Source organism: Oncorhynchus clarkii, chromosome 1 (genome assembly GCF_045791955.1).
Source record: "Oncorhynchus clarkii lewisi isolate Uvic-CL-2024 chromosome 1, UVic_Ocla_1.0, whole genome shotgun sequence".
NCBI lineage: Eukaryota > Metazoa > Chordata > Actinopteri > Salmoniformes > Salmonidae > Oncorhynchus > Oncorhynchus clarkii.
The window spans coordinates 39,966,604-39,989,038 of NC_092147.1; the positions used below are offsets into that span (position 1 = coordinate 39,966,604).

The window sequence follows — 22,435 nt, forward strand, 5'->3', positions numbered from 1 at the left end:
GGGGGGGGGGGGGGGAGCTGTTGGCCAAGGTTGGAGTAGCCAGTAGGAAGGCATGGCCAGCCGTTGAGAAATGCTTGTTGAAGTTTTCGATAATCATGGATTTATCGGTGGTGACCGTGTTACCTAGCCTGAGTGCAGTGGGCAGCTGGGAGGAGGTGCTCTTGTTCTCCATGGACTTCACAGTGTCCCAGAACTTTTTGGAGTTAGAGCTACAGGATGCAAATTTCTGCCTGAAGAAGCTGGCCTTTGCTTTCCTGACTGACTGCATGTATTGGTTCCTGACTTCCCTGAACAGTTGCATATCGCGGGGACTATTCGATGCTATTGCAGTCCGCCACAGGATGTTTTTGTGCTGGTCGAGGGCAGTCAGGTCTGGAGTGAACCAAGGGCTATATCTGTTCTTAGTTCTGCATTTTTTGAACGGAGCATGCTTATCTAAAATGGTGAGGAAGTTACTTTTAAAGAATGACCAGGCATCCTCAACTGACGGGATGAGGTCAATATCCTTCCAGGATACCCGGGCCAGGTCGATTAGAAAGGCACAGAAGTGTTTTAGGGAGCGTTTGACAGTGATGAGGGGTGGTCGTTTGACTGCGGATCCGTAGCGGATACAGGCAATGAGGCAGTGATCGCTGAGATCCTGGTTGAAGACAGCGGAGGTGTATTTGGAGGGCCAGTTGGTCAGGATGACGTCTATGAGGGTTCCCTTGTTTACAGATTTAGGGTTGTACCTGGTGGGTTCCTTGATGATTTGTGTGAGATTGAGGGAGAATCATTCCAAGCACTGGAAACTGAATTCAATCCCCATTCTGGAACTGGAAATATAGATTCTCACAGCTCTAATGTCTACATTAAATCTTGAATTTGGAATTACAATTTTCAAAATGAACTAATCCCTGACGGGACAAAAGGGGAAGGGATATTAGATATGGTGGGCATAGGCCAAGTGGGTATGATATTATACTTCTGATGCTCCTCTGCATTCTGACACTTCCCAAATGGTCTAAGCTGGTATCAAGTGTTTTTGATCAGGCTTATAGTCTTTCAGGACTGTGTAGTTTTCCTGTGTTCTTTGCATTTGTATCCTTTGTATCAAACGAGCCTACAGCATGCAAAGCCTTGGTTGTGAACTTTTATGGTGTGCTGGAAAATGGGCTCACAGCACAGGGGATCTGCGTTCAAATAAATAAAAGAAACCTTGAAAGGGTTAGAGGTCAAAGGTTAAGGGACAGAGGTGCGATGACCCCAGCAGGATCTGCTCTCTATAGAAATGTAATTATTTCCGCAGTGTCCCTCTCACTTCTCGCCCAGCCCCCACTGTGTTCCCAGTCTTCCCACTGCTAGCAAGTGATTGGAGTAAAAATCAGCTCAGAGGATTTGAAAAGATTTGGGCTCCTTTGTTGACATCAAACTCAAAATGGAGGTGGGGCAATCTGCAATTTCTACATCCAATTTTGGACTTATAAATTAATGATATGTACCCCTTGATTTTTGAAGAATATAACTTATAAATGCGTCATTATCGCAGTTTAACTGTCATACATCATTAGAACACAAAATATAATCTTGTTTTACGCCAAAGTTAAAGTAAATATAAACCAACACTAAATAGCCTCAAAACATGGTTAAAACTATAATTGTAATATCATGCATGGTCAGTCTTTGCATCCATAGATATGTTTATGAATTTGAGAGTAATTACATTTCTCCAGCCCCATCCCTCAGCTTTTTACCGAAACATGGGCGTGGAGAACGCTTTGTTATTGTTTCAACTGCTGATTTCCACTTTAAGGCAGGGGCAGTTGTGCAATGACATGCTACACCAAATATTGAACCAAGAGCTACTATGTGGTGATACTTTCACGCAAGCCAAACTGCAAGTAAATTAAGATGTGTGGTGTCATTGCATTGTAATACTGAACACTCCTCTGAAAATGTATTGATCAACATTTCCAAAGCACGATCAGTGTATCATCAATATCAAGAAATAATAGCAACATTTTTGTCAGTCAGACAAGTTAGTTTGGAGAACTCCAGTGGAAAGAAACTAGCCTGGCCAAAACTATGATGTTGAACAAGGTTTCTAGGCTATACACAAACAGACTGCAGAACAGTGACATGTTTATAACCAATGGTATGTGTTTGAGAGAAGAGAAGAATGAAGAAATAAGAACACGGTCCACATTTTGATTGGGGTTTTCAAAATGATTTATGTGGCAGCAAATAATTCCACATACATATCAGTTTAAACTGGAACAGTTGTCACCACAGAAGTTGTCGAGTGCTTTTATTTACAGAAAAAAAGTGACTAGAGTTCATATATGTTACACTTTGATATTTGTTCCTTTTTATTCCTACCCATAGGGTAATAGGTCCACAGTAGCTTTGAGTGCATTATGAAACACACAAACCTAGGTTAATGTTTCCTTCACTATCCATACAAAAATGAACAAAATACCAACCGTAACACAGAAAACCAAACAAAAAAAGAACACCATGTTACAAAGTTACAGAAAATACATCTATAGTATCTCCTCCTCCTCTCACAAATACAGCAACAGAGCTTGTGACAAAGCACACAAATAATCTGGCTGAGGCACAGCACTCCAGCGGTGAAACAATAAGGCAATCCATCCTGGGTTGTATTCATTAGCCACCAAACTAAAGAAAACAGACTGAAATAGGGAATGACAACCTGAACCCAATAAGAAATACTATATTCATTTTCCGTTGCAAAATGTATTGCTCTGTTGTGCCGTAATGAATACGACCCTGGTTCTGCAGCAGGCTGAAGCTTGTCTTCTGAACAGCATCTGAGAGGCCTGCTCTGAGCCCACACAGGCAATGCGGTGGTGCTGACCAAGTGAAAACAGCGTACGTCGTTAAGAGGCCATACTGACGTCAGCCACAGTGGACAACGTTAACAGAGTTACATTGGTTGCGTACATTAGTGGCTGAGTACAGGGAGGGAGGGGTGATGAGTGTTTTTTGACTTGGTACAGATGTAGGATCTTAATTTGATACATTTCTCACTGCAGAAAAATAATCCTCCAGCATTTTTGTAGGGTTTGAAACATTTTTTGTTAAGGCAAATCATTTTGAAGTGGAAATGACAAATTCTAGAAGCCTTTTAAAACCTTTTAATACACTACAAATTTGCATTTACTACTGTGCAGGATATTTCCTGCAACAACAGGGTGATAAAACTAAGATCCTACATCTGTTGGTCGACTGCAGGGATGGGTGTTCATCGATTGCAAAGGCACAGCTGTGTAGGCCACACTGCACACTTCCATATGTGAGATTATTCCGACTGCCTCCGTTTGCACTGCCATTTTCTGCAAACAGCTCCACCATTGAGATGATTGCTGCCCTGAACAGACTAGGCCTACACCACAATATTCTGATTGTGTAATGTGAGAAGAAGTCCTGAATCTTAGCTTGGTTATCTGTGCTGTGGCCTGTGGCTCAGGTAACCCAGTGTTGCTACTCTGCAGCCTCTCTCCCCTACCATTACACTGATACTCCTGATTAGGTGCCTCTGGGTCGTGTTGGGGAAAGGCAGTGGGACGTTTGCATCCATAGGCTTGGCAGGCAGGCTGCATGGGGATGACTGTGCCCAGGGGAGCTCCTCTCTCTGAGGGCTGAATTGAAAGCCTACTTGGCCCAGCCTGTAGTGGCCTCTCCGTTGATGTAGGCGAAACCGGGAAAGTGTTGAGAGTGTTCATACTCAGAGTTCCTGCGAGGGGCCAGGGGGGAGTACATGTCTCCAGAGGCGGCGTAGCGGGAGGAGTGTATAGGGGGACTGGTGTAACAGCTGTTGGCCGGTGAGACATCAGCCCACCGGGGGGTCACAGGCGTAGGGTGCAGCCGAGGAGTACCTCCCATCAAGCAGGGCTCCATCCGTGACATCTGGCTGTTGAGTGGGTACTGCCAAACAGAAGAGAATCTTGGGTGTTAGGTTCATGGTATTATACTGTATGTAACATGTACAGTGAGGGGGAAAAGTATTTGATCCCCTGCTGATTTTGAACGTTTGCCCACTGACAAAGAAATGATCGGTCTATCATTTTAATGGTAGGTTTATTTGAACAGTGAGAGACAGAATAACAAAACAAAATACCAGAAAACGCATGTCAAAAATGTTATAAATTGATTTGCATTTTAATGAGGGAAATAAGTATTTGACCCCCTCTTAATCAGAAAGATTTCTGGCTCCCAGGTGTCTTTTATACAGGTAACGAGCTGAGATTAGGAGCACACTCTTAAAGGGAGTGCTCCTAATCTCAGTTTGTTACCTGTATAAAAGACACCTGTCCACAGAAGCAATCAATCAATCAGATTCCAAACTCTCCACCATGGCCAAGACCAAAGAGCTCTCCAAGGATGTCAGGGACACGATTGTAGACCTACACAAGGCTGGAATGGGCTACAAGACCATCACCAAGCAGCTTGGTGAGAAGGTGACAACAGTTGGTGCGATTATTCGCAAATGGAAAAAACACAAAATAACTGTCAATCTCCCTCGGCCTGGGGCTCCATGCAAGATCTCACCTCGTGGAGTTGCAATGATCATGAGAACGGTGAGGAATCAGCCCAGAACTACACGGGAGGATCTTGTCAATGATCGCAAGGTAGCTGGGACCATAGTCACCAAGAAAACAATTGGTAACACACTACGCCATGAAGGACTGAAATCCTGCAGCGCCCGCAAGGTCCCCCTGCTCAAGAAAGCACATATACATGCCCATCTGAAGTTTGCCAATGAACATCTGAATGATTCAGAGGACAACTGGGTGAAAGTGTTGTGGTCGGATGAGACCAAAATGGAGTTCTTTGGCATCAACTCAACTCGCCGTGTTTGGAGGAGGAGGAATGCTGCCTATGACCCCAAGAACACCATCCCCACCGTCAAACATGGAGGTGGAAACATTATGCTTTGGGGGTGTTTTTCTGCTAAGGGGACAGGACAACTTCACCGCATCAAAGGGACGATGGACGGGGCCATGTACCGTCAAATCTTGGGTGAGAACCTCCTTCCCTCAGCCAGGGCATTGAAAATGGGTCGTGGATTGGTATTCCAGCATGACAATGACCCAAAACACACAGCCAAGGCAACAAAGGAGTGGCTCAAGAAGAAGCACATGAAGGTCCTGGATTGGCCTAGCCAGTCTCCAGACCTTAATCCCATAGAAAATCTGTGGAGGGAGCTGAAGGTTCGAGTTGCCAAATGTCAGCCTCGAAACCTTAATGACTTGGAGAAGATCTGCAAAGAGGAGAGGGACAAAATCCCTCCTGAGATGTGTGCAAACCTGGTGGCCAACTACAAGAAACGTCTGACCTCTGTGATTGCCAACAAGGATTTTGCCACCAAGTACTAAGTCATGTTTTGCAGAGGGGTCAAATACTTATTTCCCTCATTAAAATGCAAATCAATTTATAACATTTTTGACATGCGTTTTTCTAGATTTTTTTGTTGTTATTCTGTCTCTCACTATTCTAATAAACCTACTATTAAAATTATAGACTGATAATTTCTTTGTCAGTGGGCAAACGTACAAAATCAGCAGGGGATCAAATACTTTTTCCCCTCACTGTATGTATCATATCTAGGGCTGGGTTTTTCCCTGAACACATGACCTGACCGAAGAAACCCCCTGCCCCTAATGAGGCTATAGCTGGACTCCAGAGTTTTTCCTGGTCACGTAATATTACTGGGGAAAACTACTGGCCCTTATGTAATAAATGATATGTAACATAACACAAATCTTTGATTTCTCTGTAACACTATGAGGTTTATAATTCATAATGAACATCAACAGTAGAACCCCTATGCACACCAAAACGTTGTAAATGATGGACATAAATAAGTCACTTCCTGAAACTGAGATGAGCGTTGGACTAGGATAAGTGGTCAGCCGGTAGTATTTTCGTTGCCCAGGGTGACTGACGACTAACAGCGCGGACAGAATCAGCTCCTCTTACAAAATATTTGGGACTGGTCAAGAAATCCAACAAAGTGTCCCATTTGTGTCTTCTCCTTCCCTTCCTCTTGAGAGATCCTCTCAGACACACTCAGACAAAGCGCACACATTGTGCCCGATTTAAGTTCAGAGCAGGGAGCACAAAAGTGGAAGTAAAAGTCTTTCCTCTTTATCCCACTAAATATAAACACACAGGCAACAGTCGGTTTGATTATGAGGGATGGTGGAACGGAAAAAGGCTGTCATCACGGGTCAGGGTGGCTCAGCGACCTCTTGTTCATGCTGAAAAGAGACCATTGAATAACAATATTTTAATAAATACCCCCCCGGCCTGGTCTATGGGGTCTATGGCCACTGGCTCAGAGAGGTGAAGAGACTATTTAGTGGTGGGAGGGGGAGGCAGAGAACAGAGACCCGGGCCACTGGCTAGACCACCTTTCACTGTCTGCTGCTTCCGCTGGTGTGGAGTACAGTAGAGGAGAGGGCAGGGGCGGCAGGTTCGAATCGCCAAGCCGACTTGGTGAAAAATCTGTTGATGTGCCTTCGAGCAAGGCACTTAACCCCAATTGCTTCTGTAAAGGTGTCAGCATTCTTTAGTTTGCCATGGCGAACCAAACAAGTGTGCTTGCATAATCCCTTAAAAGACCATTGGAAAACGATAAAAAAAGCGGCAATAGTACTGTTTGTCTATTTTGAGACACCGTAGCCAGTATACACTTCTTCGAAATAGTCCAAATTAATCTAAGATAACTCAAGAAATCTGTCATTAATTATGACGTTTCTGCAGAGGAGATCTTAGTCACGCAATTTTACATCTAAGTAAGATGTTTGGTGCAGTATTTCCCAATGAAATAATTTGCATGAAAACGAGTCGTCGCTTGTTGAATGACAACAAAGACTTTATTGAAGAATCCCTATTGTTGACCAATCACCGACGAAGGGGCGTAGACTTCGGCTACCACTTCTTGTGTGCCTGAACAGCCAAAAAAACGTTACCTATGTCCAAAACTAACAGAAATGTCACAAAATGTTTTCATAATATATGCATGAACTCTTCCGAACTGTTTGGGCTTGGAACCATGCGGACGGACGCCTTAAGTCGCTCTGGATAAGAGAGGAGAGGGGGATTCAGACTACTGACGATCATCTGATCTCCTCCCACTACAAAGACGGAGGAGGCTGGAGGACCCTTGACAGGAAATTACCATCAGAAGGGTCAACTCACACCACTCGCTGCTATGGCTAAAGGCATCAGTATGCTTCAGTTCGGCTAGTGCCTAGTTGAAAACGGCTAGCAGAACTGAGCAAGCGTGCTCTCATAATCCCTTAAAAGACATTCGCTGGAAATATGAGAGAAAAGTGGCAATAGTACTGTTTGACCATATTGAGATGCCATAACCACTTCCTCAAAATAGTCAGAATTAATCTAAAATAACTCAAGAAATTGGACCAACATTTTTACGTTTTTTTGCCGAAGAGTTCTTAGTCGCACAGTTGTACATCTAACTAAGAGGTTTGGTGCAGTATTTCTCAAAGAAACAATGTGCATGAAAATGAGTCGTCTCTCATTGAAGGACAACAAAGACTTTATTGAAGAATCCCTACTGTTGACCAATCACCGATGAAGGGGTGTAGACTTTGGCTACCGACTTCGGTTTGCCTCTAGAAAAAAATGTGTGTGCCCGAACATCCGAAAAAACCTTCACTGAAGTCCAAAATGAACAAAAACTCACAAACTGTCATTATAATATATGCACAAACTCTTCCGAACTGTTTCAGCTAGGAAGCATGCGGACGCCATAACAGTGAATGAGCTCCACCGACACCGACACCACCACAAGGCTGCTGCACCCTCCTCCTCTCGCCTGCTCTTGTTCTTGTTGGATTCCTCTCTCTCTCTCCTTTCACACTCACTCTTGTATACCCCCGGCATGCCATGCTATAGAGTGTGTTTTGCATACTAACGAGCCCTGTTCTCATTTACACATCCTGTTCATATTAACATTCCTCTCTGATTTACCGCCTTGTGTAAAATTCAACCTTACAAAAGCTAGGATAGAATTGACGCCTCGCCTACAACCCAACCAGGAATATCACATCTATATTACATAGGGATGTGAATAGATATCAGAGGGAGGTCTTTAGTGGCACGTTGAAGAAAAATAAACAAGTATGCCTTCTGCGTCATTCTGCCTGATTCAATGTCACATATGTCAGTGGGTCTAGCGCCTCTGTAATGATGTACTATGGTTATTAGGTGATTTCACAGCTTTTCTCTGTCAAATAACCCAGCAGACTGTCTAATTTTTCTCTTTGTAATGGATTTGATACAGTGTTTGACTGGCTTTCTTCCCTCTCTGCTCTGACGTCAATGAGATACAATGGAGTCTACTCCAGGACCCAAGCCAAGAACAACTATTGTCACCAACAAAGTCTTGCAGGTGTGGTGAACTGTGTGAAAAGTTGGAATTGTTGACTCTGTGGCTAAATTTCAGTATTATAAAACAGGCCAGAAAGATATATGTTGGATGACAAAGGGTCTAAAAGTGTTGAGCAAATATAAAGTCAATCTCGGCAACCAGAACCAAATGTTGTGTGTGCTCTGAGAGGCTAATATCAAGCTAATGTAAGCTAATGCTTTTCGACTGGATGTGCGTAGTCCAGTATAAAGTTACAGAATTTTCTCCACTGTGATTCCATCCAGTATACACCGTTAGCAGATTCTCAGGTGAATGCAGATGATATGGTCTGAATTGTAATTTGGGAGTCCAAGTTTGGACTGACCTGTGCAGAAGTGCGGTGGTAGGCGGGATAATGGAGGGGGGCAGGAATGCCCGGTTCATGGGCCAGACTGGGGTACTGGCTCTGGATGGAGTGGGGGTGCTGGTTGGAGTAGCTTCCGTAGTTATAGCTCCCAGTGAACCTGGAGAGTGCGCACAAAAACAGGTCAACATCATGTATTCAATGTAGTACTTTAAATGTTTCCCATACATTTGTTTGTAAGAAATCAGATAACCCCTCTATGAGAGCTCATAACCACCCTATGAGAGCTCATAACCACCCTATGAGAGCTCATAACCACCCTATGAGAGCTCATAACCCCTCTATGGCAGCTCATAACCCCCCTATGAGAGCTCACTACCCCTCTATGACAACTCATAACCCCTCTATGGCAGCTCATAACCACCCTATGAGAGCTCATAACCCCTCTATGACAACTCATAACCCCTCTATGGCAGCTCATAACCACCCTATGAGAGCTCACTACCCCTCTATGACAACTCATAATCCCTCTATGACAGCTCACCCGTGCTCATCCCGGTGTGCGTAGACTGGCAGTCGATGGGCGGAGGAGGGAGGGGGCACTGGGGCACCACTGCGCATGCAAGGCTGCTGCTGTCCGCCCTCAGAAGGGGTGCCGCTTGACGTTGTCACTGTGTACGTAAGGGACCAGGTATATGACTGAACAGCTCCTGGCACACACACGTAACACATACACACACAGAAACAAAGGGATTGGCACAGAGGAATCTACCTTGCCGTGACCCTTAGAAACCAACCCAATGCATGAGCACAGGCAGAATATGCCCATTCTAATAAATAATTTAATTCAACTGCTATGTATTAATGAATTAATCTGACATTATGTACTTTGTTGGACATAATCGTAACATTACCTACAGAACATGACCACAGACATGTGGGATTGCTTCTATGGTATTGTAGCTCCAGTCTAGTATTAGCTCAATATCCAAGCAACACTCCTCACTAACAGATTCCCTCCCCAGTACCCCAGTGTTGCTGTCTGTCTCTCTCACCTGTGGTGGCTGTGGCCCCTGTGTACTCTGGGGACTGGGCAGCAGCGGGGGAGCTGGCGGCTGGGACCCCCACTGAGGTGACAGACTTGGCCGGGGAGAAAGGCCCTGGGGACGTGGATGTGGGCGTGGTCTCCGTCAGCATCATCTCTTCCTCTTGCTCAGCTATAAGAAGGGGTCAGAGGTCAATAAACTATTCGAGAGACAGCAGGTTCTTATGTCCTCAAGAGTCAGTGTACTTCATACAGCATTCAATATCAGTACTGTCAAAATACATGTCGTTTTTTGTTGTTGTTGTTAAAATGCATTTCTCGTTGTTTTTGTAGCAGCAGCAATACTGGTCATTCCCAAAGTCCTATACAGAAGTATTAGTAATATTATTATTAGTAGTAATAGTAGGAGTAAAAGGTAAAAGTAGTAGAAATTGTAGTACTAGTAATTGTGATTGTAGTAATACTAATAGTTGCAGTGGCAATGCAGTGCTGTAGTAGTAGTAGTAGTATTGGAAGCAGTTAGTAGTTATTGACAGAGTGGGGGTCTGACCTGTGTTGCCCTCTGCCTTCATGGACCTCATGAGCTCATTAGCCCTCTCCTGGCAGTGCAGGGACTCCAGTAGGTACAGCACATAGTCATCAAACATCAGGTGGATCAGGTGGAACGAGCCTACACACAGGCAGACAGAGAGAGAGGTGAGATTAAAGTTTCTTTATATTGACATACGCACCTTAACAAAGCTAGTTTCAAGGGCACATTTAACTTATTCGCTTTTATCATCTAGAAGGCGGAGACAGTACAGATGCATCAAAGCTTGGACCGAGAGACTGATTAACAGCTTCTATCTCCAGGCCATCAGGCTGTTAAACAGTCGCCACTGGCCGGCCTCTGACAAGTACACTACCGTGAACTTTTGTTACTGTTACTAGCCAGCTACCACCTGGTACTCTACCCTGTACCTTAGAGACTGCTTTGCCCTATGTACAGTACGGAGGTTTACATACACCTGAGCCAAATAATTTAAACTTTTTAATAATTTAAACTTTTTCACAATTCCTGATATTTAATCCTAGTAAAAATTCCGTTTTAGGTCAGTTAGGATCACCACTTTATTTTAAGAATGTGAAATGTCTGAATAATAGTAGAGATAATGATTTATTTCAGCTTTTATTTCTTTCATTACATTCCCAGTGGGTCAGAAGTTTACATACACTCAATTAGTATTTGGTAGCATTGCCTTTAAATTGTTTAACTTGGGTCAAACGTTTCGGGTTGCCTTCCACAAGCTTCCCACAATAAGTTGGGTGAATTTTGGCCCATTCCTCCGGACAGAGCTGGTGTAACTGAGTCAGGTTTGTAGGCCTCCTAGCTTACACACACGTTTTCGGTTCTGCCCACAAATTCTCTATGGGATTGAGATCAGGGCTTTGACTTTGTTGTCCTTAATCCATTTTGCCACAACTTTGGAAGTATGCTTGTGGTCATTGTCCATTTGGAAGACCCATTTGTGACCAAGCTTCCAATTCCTGACTGATGTCTTGAGATGTTGCTTCAATATACCCACATCATTTTCCATCCTCATAATGCCATCTATTTTGTGAAGTGCACCAGTCCCTTCTGCAACAAACCACCCCCACAATATGATGCTGCCACCCCCGTGCTTCACCCCCGTGGTTGGGATGGTATTCTTTGGCTTGCAAGCCTCCCCCTTTTTCCTCCAAACATAACGATGATCATTATGGCCAAACAGTTATATTTTTGTTTCATCAGACCAGAGGATATTTCTCCAGAAAGTACGATCTTTGTCCCTTATGTGCAGTTGCAAACCATAGTCTGGCTTTTTTTATGGCGGTTTTGGAGCAGTGGCTTCTTCCTTGCTGATTGGCCTTTCAGGTTATGTTGATATAGGACTCATTTTACTGTGGATATAGATACTTTTGTACCGGTTTCCTCCAGCATCTTCACAAGGTCCTTTGCTGTTGTTCTGGGATTGATTTGCACTTTTTGCACCAAAGTACGTTCATCTCTAGGAGACAGAACTCATTTCCTTCCTGAGCGGTATGACGGCTGCTTAATTTTCCTGGAATTTTCCAAGCTGTTTAAAGGTACAGTCAACTTAGCGTATGTGAACTTCTGACCCACTGGAATTGTGATACAGAGGATTATAAGTGAAATAATCTGTCTGTAAACAATTGTTGGAAAAAATGACTTGTGTCATGCACAAAGTAGATGTCCTAACCGACTTGCCAAAACTATAGTTTGTTAACAAGAAATATGTGGAGTGGTTGAAAAACGAGTGTTAATGACTCCAAGCTAAGTGTATGTAAACTTCCGACTTCAACTGTATATAGAGTCATTGAACACTGGTCACTTGAATACTGTTTTACCCACTTTATATGTATATACTGTATTCTAGTCATGGTTCATCCTATATAACTACTGCTGAACACACCTTTGCTCTGACCTTTCGGGCAGGCTTCGCAAATCTGCGGTACACCATTGATTATTATAGCATGTGAGGGAGTAGAACAACTGGGCAGTCATTGTTATCAAAAGAGACGGGGGGCTGTTTCTTGTTTCCTGGTACAAAGTCACTGCCCCAAATATGACAGCTGACCCCTGGGTCTGGTATGGGAGATGACTGAGACTGTCGCTGGGGAAGGAAAGGAGCGTGACACAATTGTGACATTGTGCTGGTGACTCCAGCCATCGTGCGCATAATAAACACCAGCAGCTATTCGCGGAATGGAGTAATGCAATACTGCTTGGTCATAAAATTGAAAAGATAGGCAAACACATTTGGGGGGGGGGGGTAGCCATTGTTAATTAACTGTTTTTGCACAGAGAGCTGTTTTATCAAAACACTGCAACCAGCTGTGGCTTTGATATTTACAGACAGGCCTGAAGGGGAGAGGAGAGGGAAGGGGAGTCATTTTTTAAACATTTTACAGCCCCTATATATTTCAGTGCCTTGGTCATGCACCGCTAGCTAGTAAAGTAAAGGCTAGGGGTGCCATGCCAACAAGGCTGCCATCTTACGACCACGCTTTCCCCCTGTTTTGGATTGGGAAAACAATCGAAGGGGATTCTCTGCTGAGTCTGGGCACAACTTTTCTTATTATCATTTCCCAAAAATGGGGTGAGGGGCTTAAACTACTTTTGGACCTATGTGCATACTAGCATATTCATATCTCAGTTCAGCACGTTTTGGGACAATGCCCTGGGTAATCTGTTTGCGTTCTTCAAAGTCTTTTCTAGACAACTACTGTCTGACACTAGTGACACCAGCAACATGCTCCATTAACATTACATAACCCCCCTATAACAAACTTGTTTTCCTGTGTCGGCTAATACATGCCCCAGCCCAATGCTAGATCCAACCACTCACCAAAGCTAGGCGCACTGTGGAGGGTCATATCCCGGATGACTCGTGTCCCGAAGCACGACCACATAAGCAGGAACTGCTGGGCCACCTTCTTCAGGCACCCAGGCCTCTTCCCTGCCACCTAAAGGGGACATTTCCATGAGAAAAGAAGGGGAAGGGTTGGGGAGGGAGAGAATTAACCCCTGGGATCGTATTGGGGCTTAACCCTCAGGAACGAAAAACATGTCAACAAGTTAACTATTTAATTTGCCCCTGGGGACAGACCTTCCCATTGAACCATTGTCTGGGGAGTCCAGGACGTTGCCATGGCAACAACATTTTACAAGCCCATATCTGGAGCATAATGGCCGCAAATGGGAGCCATGAAGACATCATTAACTAGGAGAGTGGCTCTGCATCAGCATGGAGAAACGGATGTCATTCAAATGCATAGTTTCTTTTTAAAGGGTCATAATCCTTACTGATTTGCTGTATAAATATACTTCAACAATAAAATAACACATCGTCGTCCAGAATGGCCTTGGTAAATGTAACACATACGTCACTGTGGAAATTTTTAGGGGGACAATTGAAGAGGTTATTTCTATACTTTCCACTTACAAACAGCATACGCCATGCTGTAGCAATAGTAGAAAGCACATGCCTCAAGAGGATGTCTGGATGTTTTCTGATGATATATCCTAGATCTTAACAGGGCATAAAAAAATATGTTTTTGTGGAAATATGAAGTCATGAGTTCTTTAACTGACCTTGACAACACAGCGGTCCACCATGGAGTCCAGCCACTCTATGTAGCCCTCTATAGGAGACTGCTCCTCCAAAAGACGGTCAAACTCCTGGTACACTGAGAGAGGAAGGAGACGAGAGCTGCATCTAGCCACAGTTTGTCAACACATAGCAACAGATAGCAATTTGGATCAAATGAAGAAGTGGAAAAATTGTAGTGTGTGGACCTAAATAACCATTACTTAAATCAATCAAACTACCAAAACCAGCAGCATATACAGTATGTCTTGTATGTGGCTATGTATCTTATTTGTTGCTATTGTGCATAATTTCTCTCTGTCTAATAGAACAGAATGAGAGTTTTTTATGCAACACCAGCCAATCTGTGACCTGTGACCCTATCACGGCCATTTCAGAGGGATACTGCTGAAATGAATTTGAGTTGCTCCACGGGGTGTTTCAGAGCAGAGTCAACTTGCTTAACCTTTCAGCCTCCATCATTACGGCTTGACTTTCCTGGCCGTGGGAATGATTGTCCAATGGGTGACATCTACTGTGTGTTATTGGCAGTTGTGGGTGTGTGGGAATGAAGTGCATTTCTCTCCTACAATGCATGAAGGAGAGCAAGCTATTTAAGTAAAGTGTATTGGAGCTCAAGAGGGTTGTTTAGAATGTGGCTTCTAGACTTTGGGACTAAACGTAACTTAATGTGAATGCTGTTACTGGGATTGTGTGTATGTGTGTGTGTGTGTGTTGGTGCACATAAGTCTGTGTCTGCGTCCCTACGTGTGTGCTTGTCTTGCCCTTACAGTGGATGATGAGCCGCCGTTGCTCCTCCCGTGTGTCCTCCATGGTGTAAAGTGTCTGCTTGGTGATGCTGTTCAGGTCCACGTTCCTCCAGTCCTCCATCATCTGAAAGGTGATGTCTGCACTGTGGATCACCGTCCGCGACGCCTTCCCAGAGACGCATCAAAACACACATTATTAGATAGTGCATTATTAGATAGTGATACACACTGCATATATCTTTATCAGTCATATCATCATGTGGATTTCATTACATTGATACAGGGATATAGCTACCTGACATAGATGGTTCAAAGATGTCTGCCGCTTGAGAACCTGAGAAAATCTTCTAGATACTGTGGATGAAATGGAGAGGAAATATGAACTGTTGTGCTTTATACAGAATACCATTTAGCTATCGGAACCAGTATTCTAAAATCGGCGCTTTCTTCTTATTCTAAGACTCAGTATATCATCATTGTTGTCATAATAGGAGTAAGAGTAACAATGTTATTTTTCAATGCAGACACCTACATTCGAACTTGATATTCCTCAGGTTTTCAGGCAGGTCGTGAAGTGCTACTTTAAGCCACTCATCCAGCTGTTTGGCAAACTTCCGGATAACCTGGGTCAAACTGGATCAACACACATAGAGTACATCTAAATTACATCACAAATAACGAGGCAAAACGAGAGCTTGGGACTATAAGGCTCTATCTGCAGTTTTGCCAAAAAAATTGTCATTGACATAGCCTTGTTCTGTTCAATGTTCTTTACCCATATACTCTAAATACCCCAATTCATGTTGTTAAGTTAAAAATAATATCAAAATTGCTGACACCATTCAAACCAATGAGGGTTCAGAACTTTAAAGCCAATTGTCTCAGAATCACATTTAGGCAGATAGAACCTTATAGTCCCAACCCACTGGGCACAGATGTCATTTCAACATCTATTCCACATTGGGTCAACGTAATTGTATAACGTGGAAACAACATTGATTCAACCAGTGTGTGCCCAGTGGGAAGCTCTCAAAATGGCAAGTTTGCCAAGCCAGTCTTTTAAACAAACAATATACAGGTCAAAGTATGTTTAAAACTGTGTGGATCTCATGGACTGTCAGTCTTTGCATTCATAGATCGGTCTATGAATTTGAAATGTTGGGCTGAAACACAGGATTGTAGTATTACTCATCCCTGGGGAGTGGATAGGAGCGACAGTGCACACTCATTCACCTATCAGGCAGTGCTTGAAGGACTGTGGGCATGAGAACCCCAGAGATTGCCTTATAGAGGATGGAGTCACAGACGCCCACAATGTTGACCACAGTGGAGGAGCCCAGGACAGGGAGCATGTGCGGGGGCATGCCCTGCCAAAAGTGCAGCAGGAAGCTCTGGACCTGGAGACACCCAAGAGAGGAGGGTTATTGTCTTAACATCACATACAATACAACTAAAGAGACTAGAGAGACTTAAACAATATTGATGAACAATATTGTGAATTCAAGTTACAGTGCCTTGCGAAAGTATTCGGCCCCCTTGAACTTTGCGACCTTTTGCCACATTTCAGGCTTCAAACATAAATATATAAAACTGTATTTTTTGTGAAGAATCAACAACAAGTGGGACACAATCATGAAGTGGAACGACATTTATTGGATATTTCTAACTTTTTTAACAACTCAAAAACTGAAAAATTGGGTGTGCAAAATTATTCAGCCCCTTTACTTTCAGTGCAGCAAACTCTCTCCAGAAGTTCAGTGAGGATCTCTGAATGATCCAATGTTGACCTAAATGACTAATGATGATAAATACAATCCACCTGTGTGTAATCAAGTCTCCGTATAAATGCACCTGCACTGTGATAGTCTCAGAGGTCCGTCAAAAGCGCAGAGAGCATCATGAAGAACAAGGAACACACCAGGCAGGTCCGAGATACTGTTGTGAAGAAGTTTAAAGCCGGATTTGGATACAAAAAGATTTCCCAAGCTTTAAACATCCCAAGGAGCACTGTGCAAGCGATAATATTGAAATGGAAGGAGTATCAGACCACTGCAAATCTACCAAGACCTGGCCGTCCCTCTAAACTTTCAGCTCATACAAGGAGAAGACTGATCAGAGATGCAGCCAAGAGGCCCACTCTGGATGAACTGCAGAGATCTACAGCTGAGGTGGGAGACTCTGTCCATAGGACAACAATCAGTTGTATATTGCACAAATCTGGCCTTTATGGAAGAGTGGCAAGAAGAAAGCCATTTCTTAAAGATATCCATAAAAAGTGTTGTTTAAAGTTTGCCACAAGCCACCTGGGAGACACACCAAACATGTGGAAGTAGGTGCTCTGGTCAGATGAAACCAAAATTGAGCTTTTTGGCAACACTGCAAAATGTTATGTTTGGCGTAAAAGCAACACAGCTCATCACTCTGAACACACCATCCCCACTGTCAAACATGGTGGTGGCAGCATCATGGTTTGGGCCTGCTTTTCTTCAGCAGGGACAGGGTTGATGGTTAAAATTGATGGGAAGATGGATGGAGCCAAATACAGGACCATTCTGGAAGAAAACCTGATGGAGACTGCAAAAGACCTGAGACTGGGACGGAGATTTGTCTTCCAACAAGACAATGATCCAAAACATAAAGCAAAATCTACAATGGAATGGTTCAAAAATAAACATATCCAGGTGTTAGAATGGCCAAGTCAAAGTCCAGACCTGAATCCAATCGAGAATCTGTGGAAAGAACTGAAAACTGCTGTTCACAAATGCTCTCCATCCAACCTCACTGAGCTCGAGCTGTTTTGCAAGGAGGAATGGGAAAAAATGTCAGTCTCTCGATGTGCAAAACTGATAGAGACATACCCCAAGCGACTTACAGCTGTAATCGCAGCAAAAGGTGGCGCTACAAAGTATTAACTTAAGGGGGCTGAATAATTTTGCACGCCCAATTTTTCAGTTTTTGATTTGTTAAAAAAGTTTGAAATATCCAATAAATGTTGTTCCACTTCATGATTGTGTCCCACTTGTTGTTGATTCTTCACAAAAAAATACAGTTTTATATCTTTATGTTTGAAGCCTGAAATGTGGCAAAAGGTCGCAAAGTTCAAGGGGGCCGAATACTTTCGCAAGGCACTGTAGAAGCAGTTTCTTGTGAAAGACTTGTAGCATAAACATTTGATCAAGGGTTATGAGATTAGATCATGAAAATGGGAGGTTTTAATTTGGAAGCTCATAATGTTTTATTTTTTTGGACCAATTTCAAAAAGAGAATAAAAAAAGTCCACAAAAAAAGAACCACAAAGGCCTGTTCCATTTAATGGGACTGGTAAATAAAGGGGCATCGTTTATTTTATTTATTTATTTCACCTTTATTTAACCAGGTAGGCTAGTTGAGAACAAGTTCTCATTTACAACTGCGACCTGGCCAAGATAAAGCAAAGCAGTGCAACACAAACAACAACACAGAGTTAAACATGGAGTAAACAAACATACAGTCAATAATACAATTGAAAAAGTCTATATACAGTGTGTGCAAATGAGGTAGGATAAGGGAGGTAAGGCAATAAATAGGCCATAGTGGCAAAATAATTACAATATCAGTCATTAAACACTGGAGTGACAGATGTGCAGAAGATGAGTGTGCAAGTAGAGATAACAGAAACAGTATGGGGATGACGTAGTTGGTAATCTTTGAGCTGCTCTGACAGCTGGTGCTTAAAGCTAGTGAGCTATATTCCTCAGTTCGTTCCAGTCATTGGCTGCAGAGAACTGGAAGGAAAGGCAGCCGAAAGAGGAATTGGCTTTGGGGGTGACCAGTGAAATATACCTGCTGGAGCGCGTGCTACGGGTGGGTGCTGCTATGGTGACCAGTGAGCTGAGATAAGGCGGGGCTTTACCTTTTATTTTTTATTGTTTATTGTTTATTTTACTAGGCAAGTCAGTGAAGAACAAATTCTTATTTTCAATGACGGCCTAGGAACAGTGGGTTAACTGCCTGTTCAAGGGCAGAACGACAGATTTGTACCTTGTCAGCTCAGGGGTTTGAACTTGGAACCTTCCGGTTACTAGCCCAACGCTCTAACCACTAGGCTACCCTACCCTACCTAGCAAAGACTTATAGATGACTTGGAGCCAGTGGGTTTGACGCCGAATATGAAGCGAGGGCCAGCCAACGAGAGCATACAGATCGCAGTGATAGGTAGTATACAGTATGGGGCTTTGGTGACAAAACGGATGGCACTGTGATAGACTGCATCCAATTTATTGAGTAGAGTGCTGGAGGCTATTTTGTAAATGACATCGCCGAAGTCAAGGATCGGTAGGATAGTCAGTTTTACGAGGGTGCGTTTGGCAGCATGAGTGAAGGAGGCTTTGTTGTGAAATAGGAAGCCGATTCTAACTTTGGATTGGAGATGTTTAATGTGAGTCTGGAAGGAGAGATTACAGTCTAACCAGACACATAGGTATTTGTAGTTGTCCACATATTCTAAGTCAGAACCGTCCAGAGTAGTGATGCTGGATGGGCGGGCAGGTGTGGGCAGCGATCGGTTGAAGAACATGCATTTAGTTTTACTTGCATTTAAGAGCAGTTGGAGGCCAAGGAAGGAGAGTTGTATGGCATTGAATCTCGTCTGGAGGTTAGTTAACACAGTGTCCAGAGAATGGCCAGCAGTAAACAGAATGGTGTCGTCTGCGTAGAGGTGGATCAGAGAATCACCAGCAGCAAGAGGGACATCATTGATGTATACAGAGAAAAGAGTCTGCCCGAGGATTGAACCCTGTGGCACCGCCATAGAGACTGCAAGAGGTCCGGACAACAGGCCCTCCGATTTGACACACTGAACTCTGTCTGAGAAGTAGTTGATATCTGTTCCTGGTTCTACATTTTTTGAATGGGGCGTGCTTATTTAAGATGGAAGGCACTTTTAACGAATAACCAGGCATCCTCTACTGACGGAATGAGGTCAATATCCTTCCAGGATACCCGGGCCAGGTTGATTAGAAAGGCCTGCTAGCTGAAGTGTTTTAGGGAGCGTTTGACAGTGATGAGGGGTGGTCGTTTGACTGCAGACCCATTACGGACACAGGCAATGAGGCAGTGATCGCTGAGATTCTCATTGAAGGCAGCAGAGGTTTATTTGGAGGGCAGGTTGGTTAGGATGATATCTATGAGGTTGCCCGTGTTTACAGATTTGGGTTTGTACCTGGTAGGTTCATTGATAATTTGTGTGAAATTGAGAGCATCAAGCTTAGATTGTAGGATGGCCGGGTTGTTAAGCATGTCCCAGTTTAGGTCACCTAACAGCACAAGCTCTGAAGATAGATGGGGGGCAATCAATTCACATATGGTGTCTAGGGCAACAGAGGAACAGAGGAGGAGTAGGATAAGGGTATGGCTAAAGGCTATAAGAACTGGCCGTCTAGTACGTTTGGAACAGAGAGTAGAAGGAGCAGGTTTCTGGGCGTGATAGAATAGATTCAAGGCATAATGTACAGACAAAGGTATGCTAGGATGTGAATACAGTTGAGGTAAAACTATGCATTGAGTGACGATGAGAGAGATATTGAGATGGACAGATATGAAAAGTGGCTTGCCTCGTCAAAGTTTGCGCGTATTACTGTATCCAGTATCCTCTGGCAGTGAGTTCTGTACATCATGATGAACGTTGACACCTGTAGGAAAATGCAGAGAGCACTGAGTACACAGTGCATTCGGAAAGTATTCAGACCCCTTGACTTTTTCCACATTTTGTTACGTAACAACCTTATTCAAAAATGTATTAAATCGTTTTTTCCCTCATCAATCTACACACAATACCTCATAATGACAAAGCAAACACAGGTTTTTAGAAATGTTTGCAAATGTATAAACATTTTTTAACTGAAATTACATATAGATAAGTATTCAGACCCTTTACTCAGTACTTTGTTGAAGCACTTTTGGCAGCGATTACAGCCTTGAGTCTTCTTGGGTATGATGCTACAGGCTTGGCACACCTGTATTTGGGGAGTTTCCCCCATTCTTCTCTACAGATTCTCTCGAGCTCTATCAGGTTGGATGGGGAGCATCGATGCACAGCTATTTTCAGGTTTATCCAGAGATGTTCAAACAGGTTCAAGTCCGGGGCTCTGGCAGGGCCACTCAAGGACATTCAGAGACTTGTCCTGAAGCCACTCCTGTGTTGTATTGGCTGTGTGCTTAGGGTCGTTGCCCTGTTGGAAGGTGAACCTTCGCCTCAGTCTGAGGTTCTGAACACTCTGGAGCAGGTTTTCATCAAGGATCTCTCTGTACTTTTCTCCAGTCATCTTTCCCTTGATCCTGACTAGTATCCCAGTCCCTGCCGCTGAAACACATCCCCACAGCATGATGCTGCCACCACCATGCTTCACCGTAGGGATGGTGCCAAGTTTCCTCCAGATGTAACATTTGGCATTCAGGCCAAAGAGTTCAATCTTCGTTTCGTCACTCCAGAGAGTTTTGTTTCTCACGGTCTGAGAGTGCTTTAAGTGCCTTTTGGCAAACTCTAAGCGGGCTTTCATGTGTCTTCTTCCATCTGGCCACTCTACCATAAAGGCCTGAGTGGTGGAGTGCTGCCGAGATGGTTGTCTTTCTGGAAGGTTCTCCCATCTCCCAGCTCTGTTAGAGTGAACATCGTGTTCTTCGTCACCTCCCTGACCAAGGTCTTTCTCCCCCGATTGCTCAGTTTGGCCGGGGGGCAAGCTCTCAGAAGAGTCTTGGTGGTTTCAAATTTCTTCCATTTAAGAATGATGGAGACCACTGTGTTCTTGGGGACCTTCAATGCCACAGAAATGTTTTGATACCCTTCCCCAGATCTGTGTCGGAGCTCTACGGACAATTCCTTTGAACCTCATGGCTTGGTTTTTGCTTTGACATGCATTGTCAACTGTGGGACCATATACAGACAGGTGTGTGCCTTTCCAAATCATGTCCAATCAATTGAATTTACCACAGGAGGACTCCAATCAAGTTGTAGAAGCATCTCAAGGATGATCAATAGATTCAGGATGCACCTGAGCTCAATTTCGAGACACATAGCAAAGAGTCTGAATACTTATGTAAATAAGGTATTTATTTTAAAAATGTTGTCTAAATGTTTTTGCTTTGTCATTATGAGGTATTGTGTGTAGATTGAGGGGGGGGGGGGAATTATTTAATCAATTTTAGAATAAGTCAGTAACGTAATAAAATGTGAAAAAGTCAAGAGGCTTGAATGCTTTCTTAATGTACTCTAAATGCATGACAATAACGTGGTCCAAGTCGGTAACACACTTCTACTTATCAAAGGGACATACTGTTTCTTAGTGACTTTCTTAGTGAATGACCAGGATGCTGCTTCAGTTAGGATATATTCTAATCGGGGAACTGGATTCAACTACAATATTTATACGGCAGCTAGTGTTTTCAAGTGATATAATACACGAAGGGATTGATACAAAAAACAAGACAATAAATCCCTTCCAAGAGCCTCAGCAGCAATAAATACCTGCAACAGGTCCCACGCCAAAACTATGTTACATAAAACCAGCTTTAGAGATCAGCAACTCACAAACCATTGAAAATGATGACCCCCTCTTTTAAAAGCAGGACAGCTAGAGCTTGTCCTTTGTCCCGCACTGGATCTTATTATCTCCCCACAAGATTAAGAGTTAGTGAGAAGCCAGAAACATATAAATCCTCAAGGTCCTTCTTCTCTTAACCCAGACTCAGTGAAGGTCCGGGGCAGAT

The 22,435-nt window shown here is 43.5% G+C and overlaps 1 protein-coding gene across 2 annotated transcripts in view; it reads right to left on the reverse strand.

Annotated features, from left to right (window-relative positions):
• Positions 1-2,190: 2,190 nt before the first annotated feature.
• The window catches only part of LOC139416210 (transcription factor RFX4), a 29,708-nt gene continuing 9,463 nt past the window's right edge, over positions 2,191-22,435 (reverse strand). Inside the window, exons 7-18 of one of the 2 annotated variants that reach the window (XM_071164613.1) lie at positions 20,284-20,361; positions 15,926-16,089; positions 15,225-15,325; positions 14,988-15,046; positions 14,714-14,858; positions 13,928-14,022; positions 13,182-13,299; positions 10,343-10,462; positions 9,803-9,964; positions 9,292-9,457; positions 8,769-8,907; positions 2,191-3,930 (exon numbers count right to left, since the gene is read on the reverse strand). In XM_071164613.1, coding sequence (XP_071020714.1) covers positions 3,658-3,930; positions 8,769-8,907; positions 9,292-9,457; positions 9,803-9,964; positions 10,343-10,462; positions 13,182-13,299; positions 13,928-14,022; positions 14,714-14,858; positions 14,988-15,046; positions 15,225-15,325; positions 15,926-16,089; positions 20,284-20,361 — 1,620 coding nt within the window. In that variant the 3' untranslated portion in view covers positions 2,191-3,657. The remainder of the gene's footprint in view (positions 3,931-8,768; positions 8,908-9,291; positions 9,458-9,802; positions 9,965-10,342; positions 10,463-13,181; positions 13,300-13,927; positions 14,023-14,713; positions 14,859-14,987; positions 15,047-15,224; positions 15,326-15,925; positions 16,090-20,283; positions 20,362-22,435) is intronic. The other variant, XM_071164620.1, reaches the window with a different exon arrangement.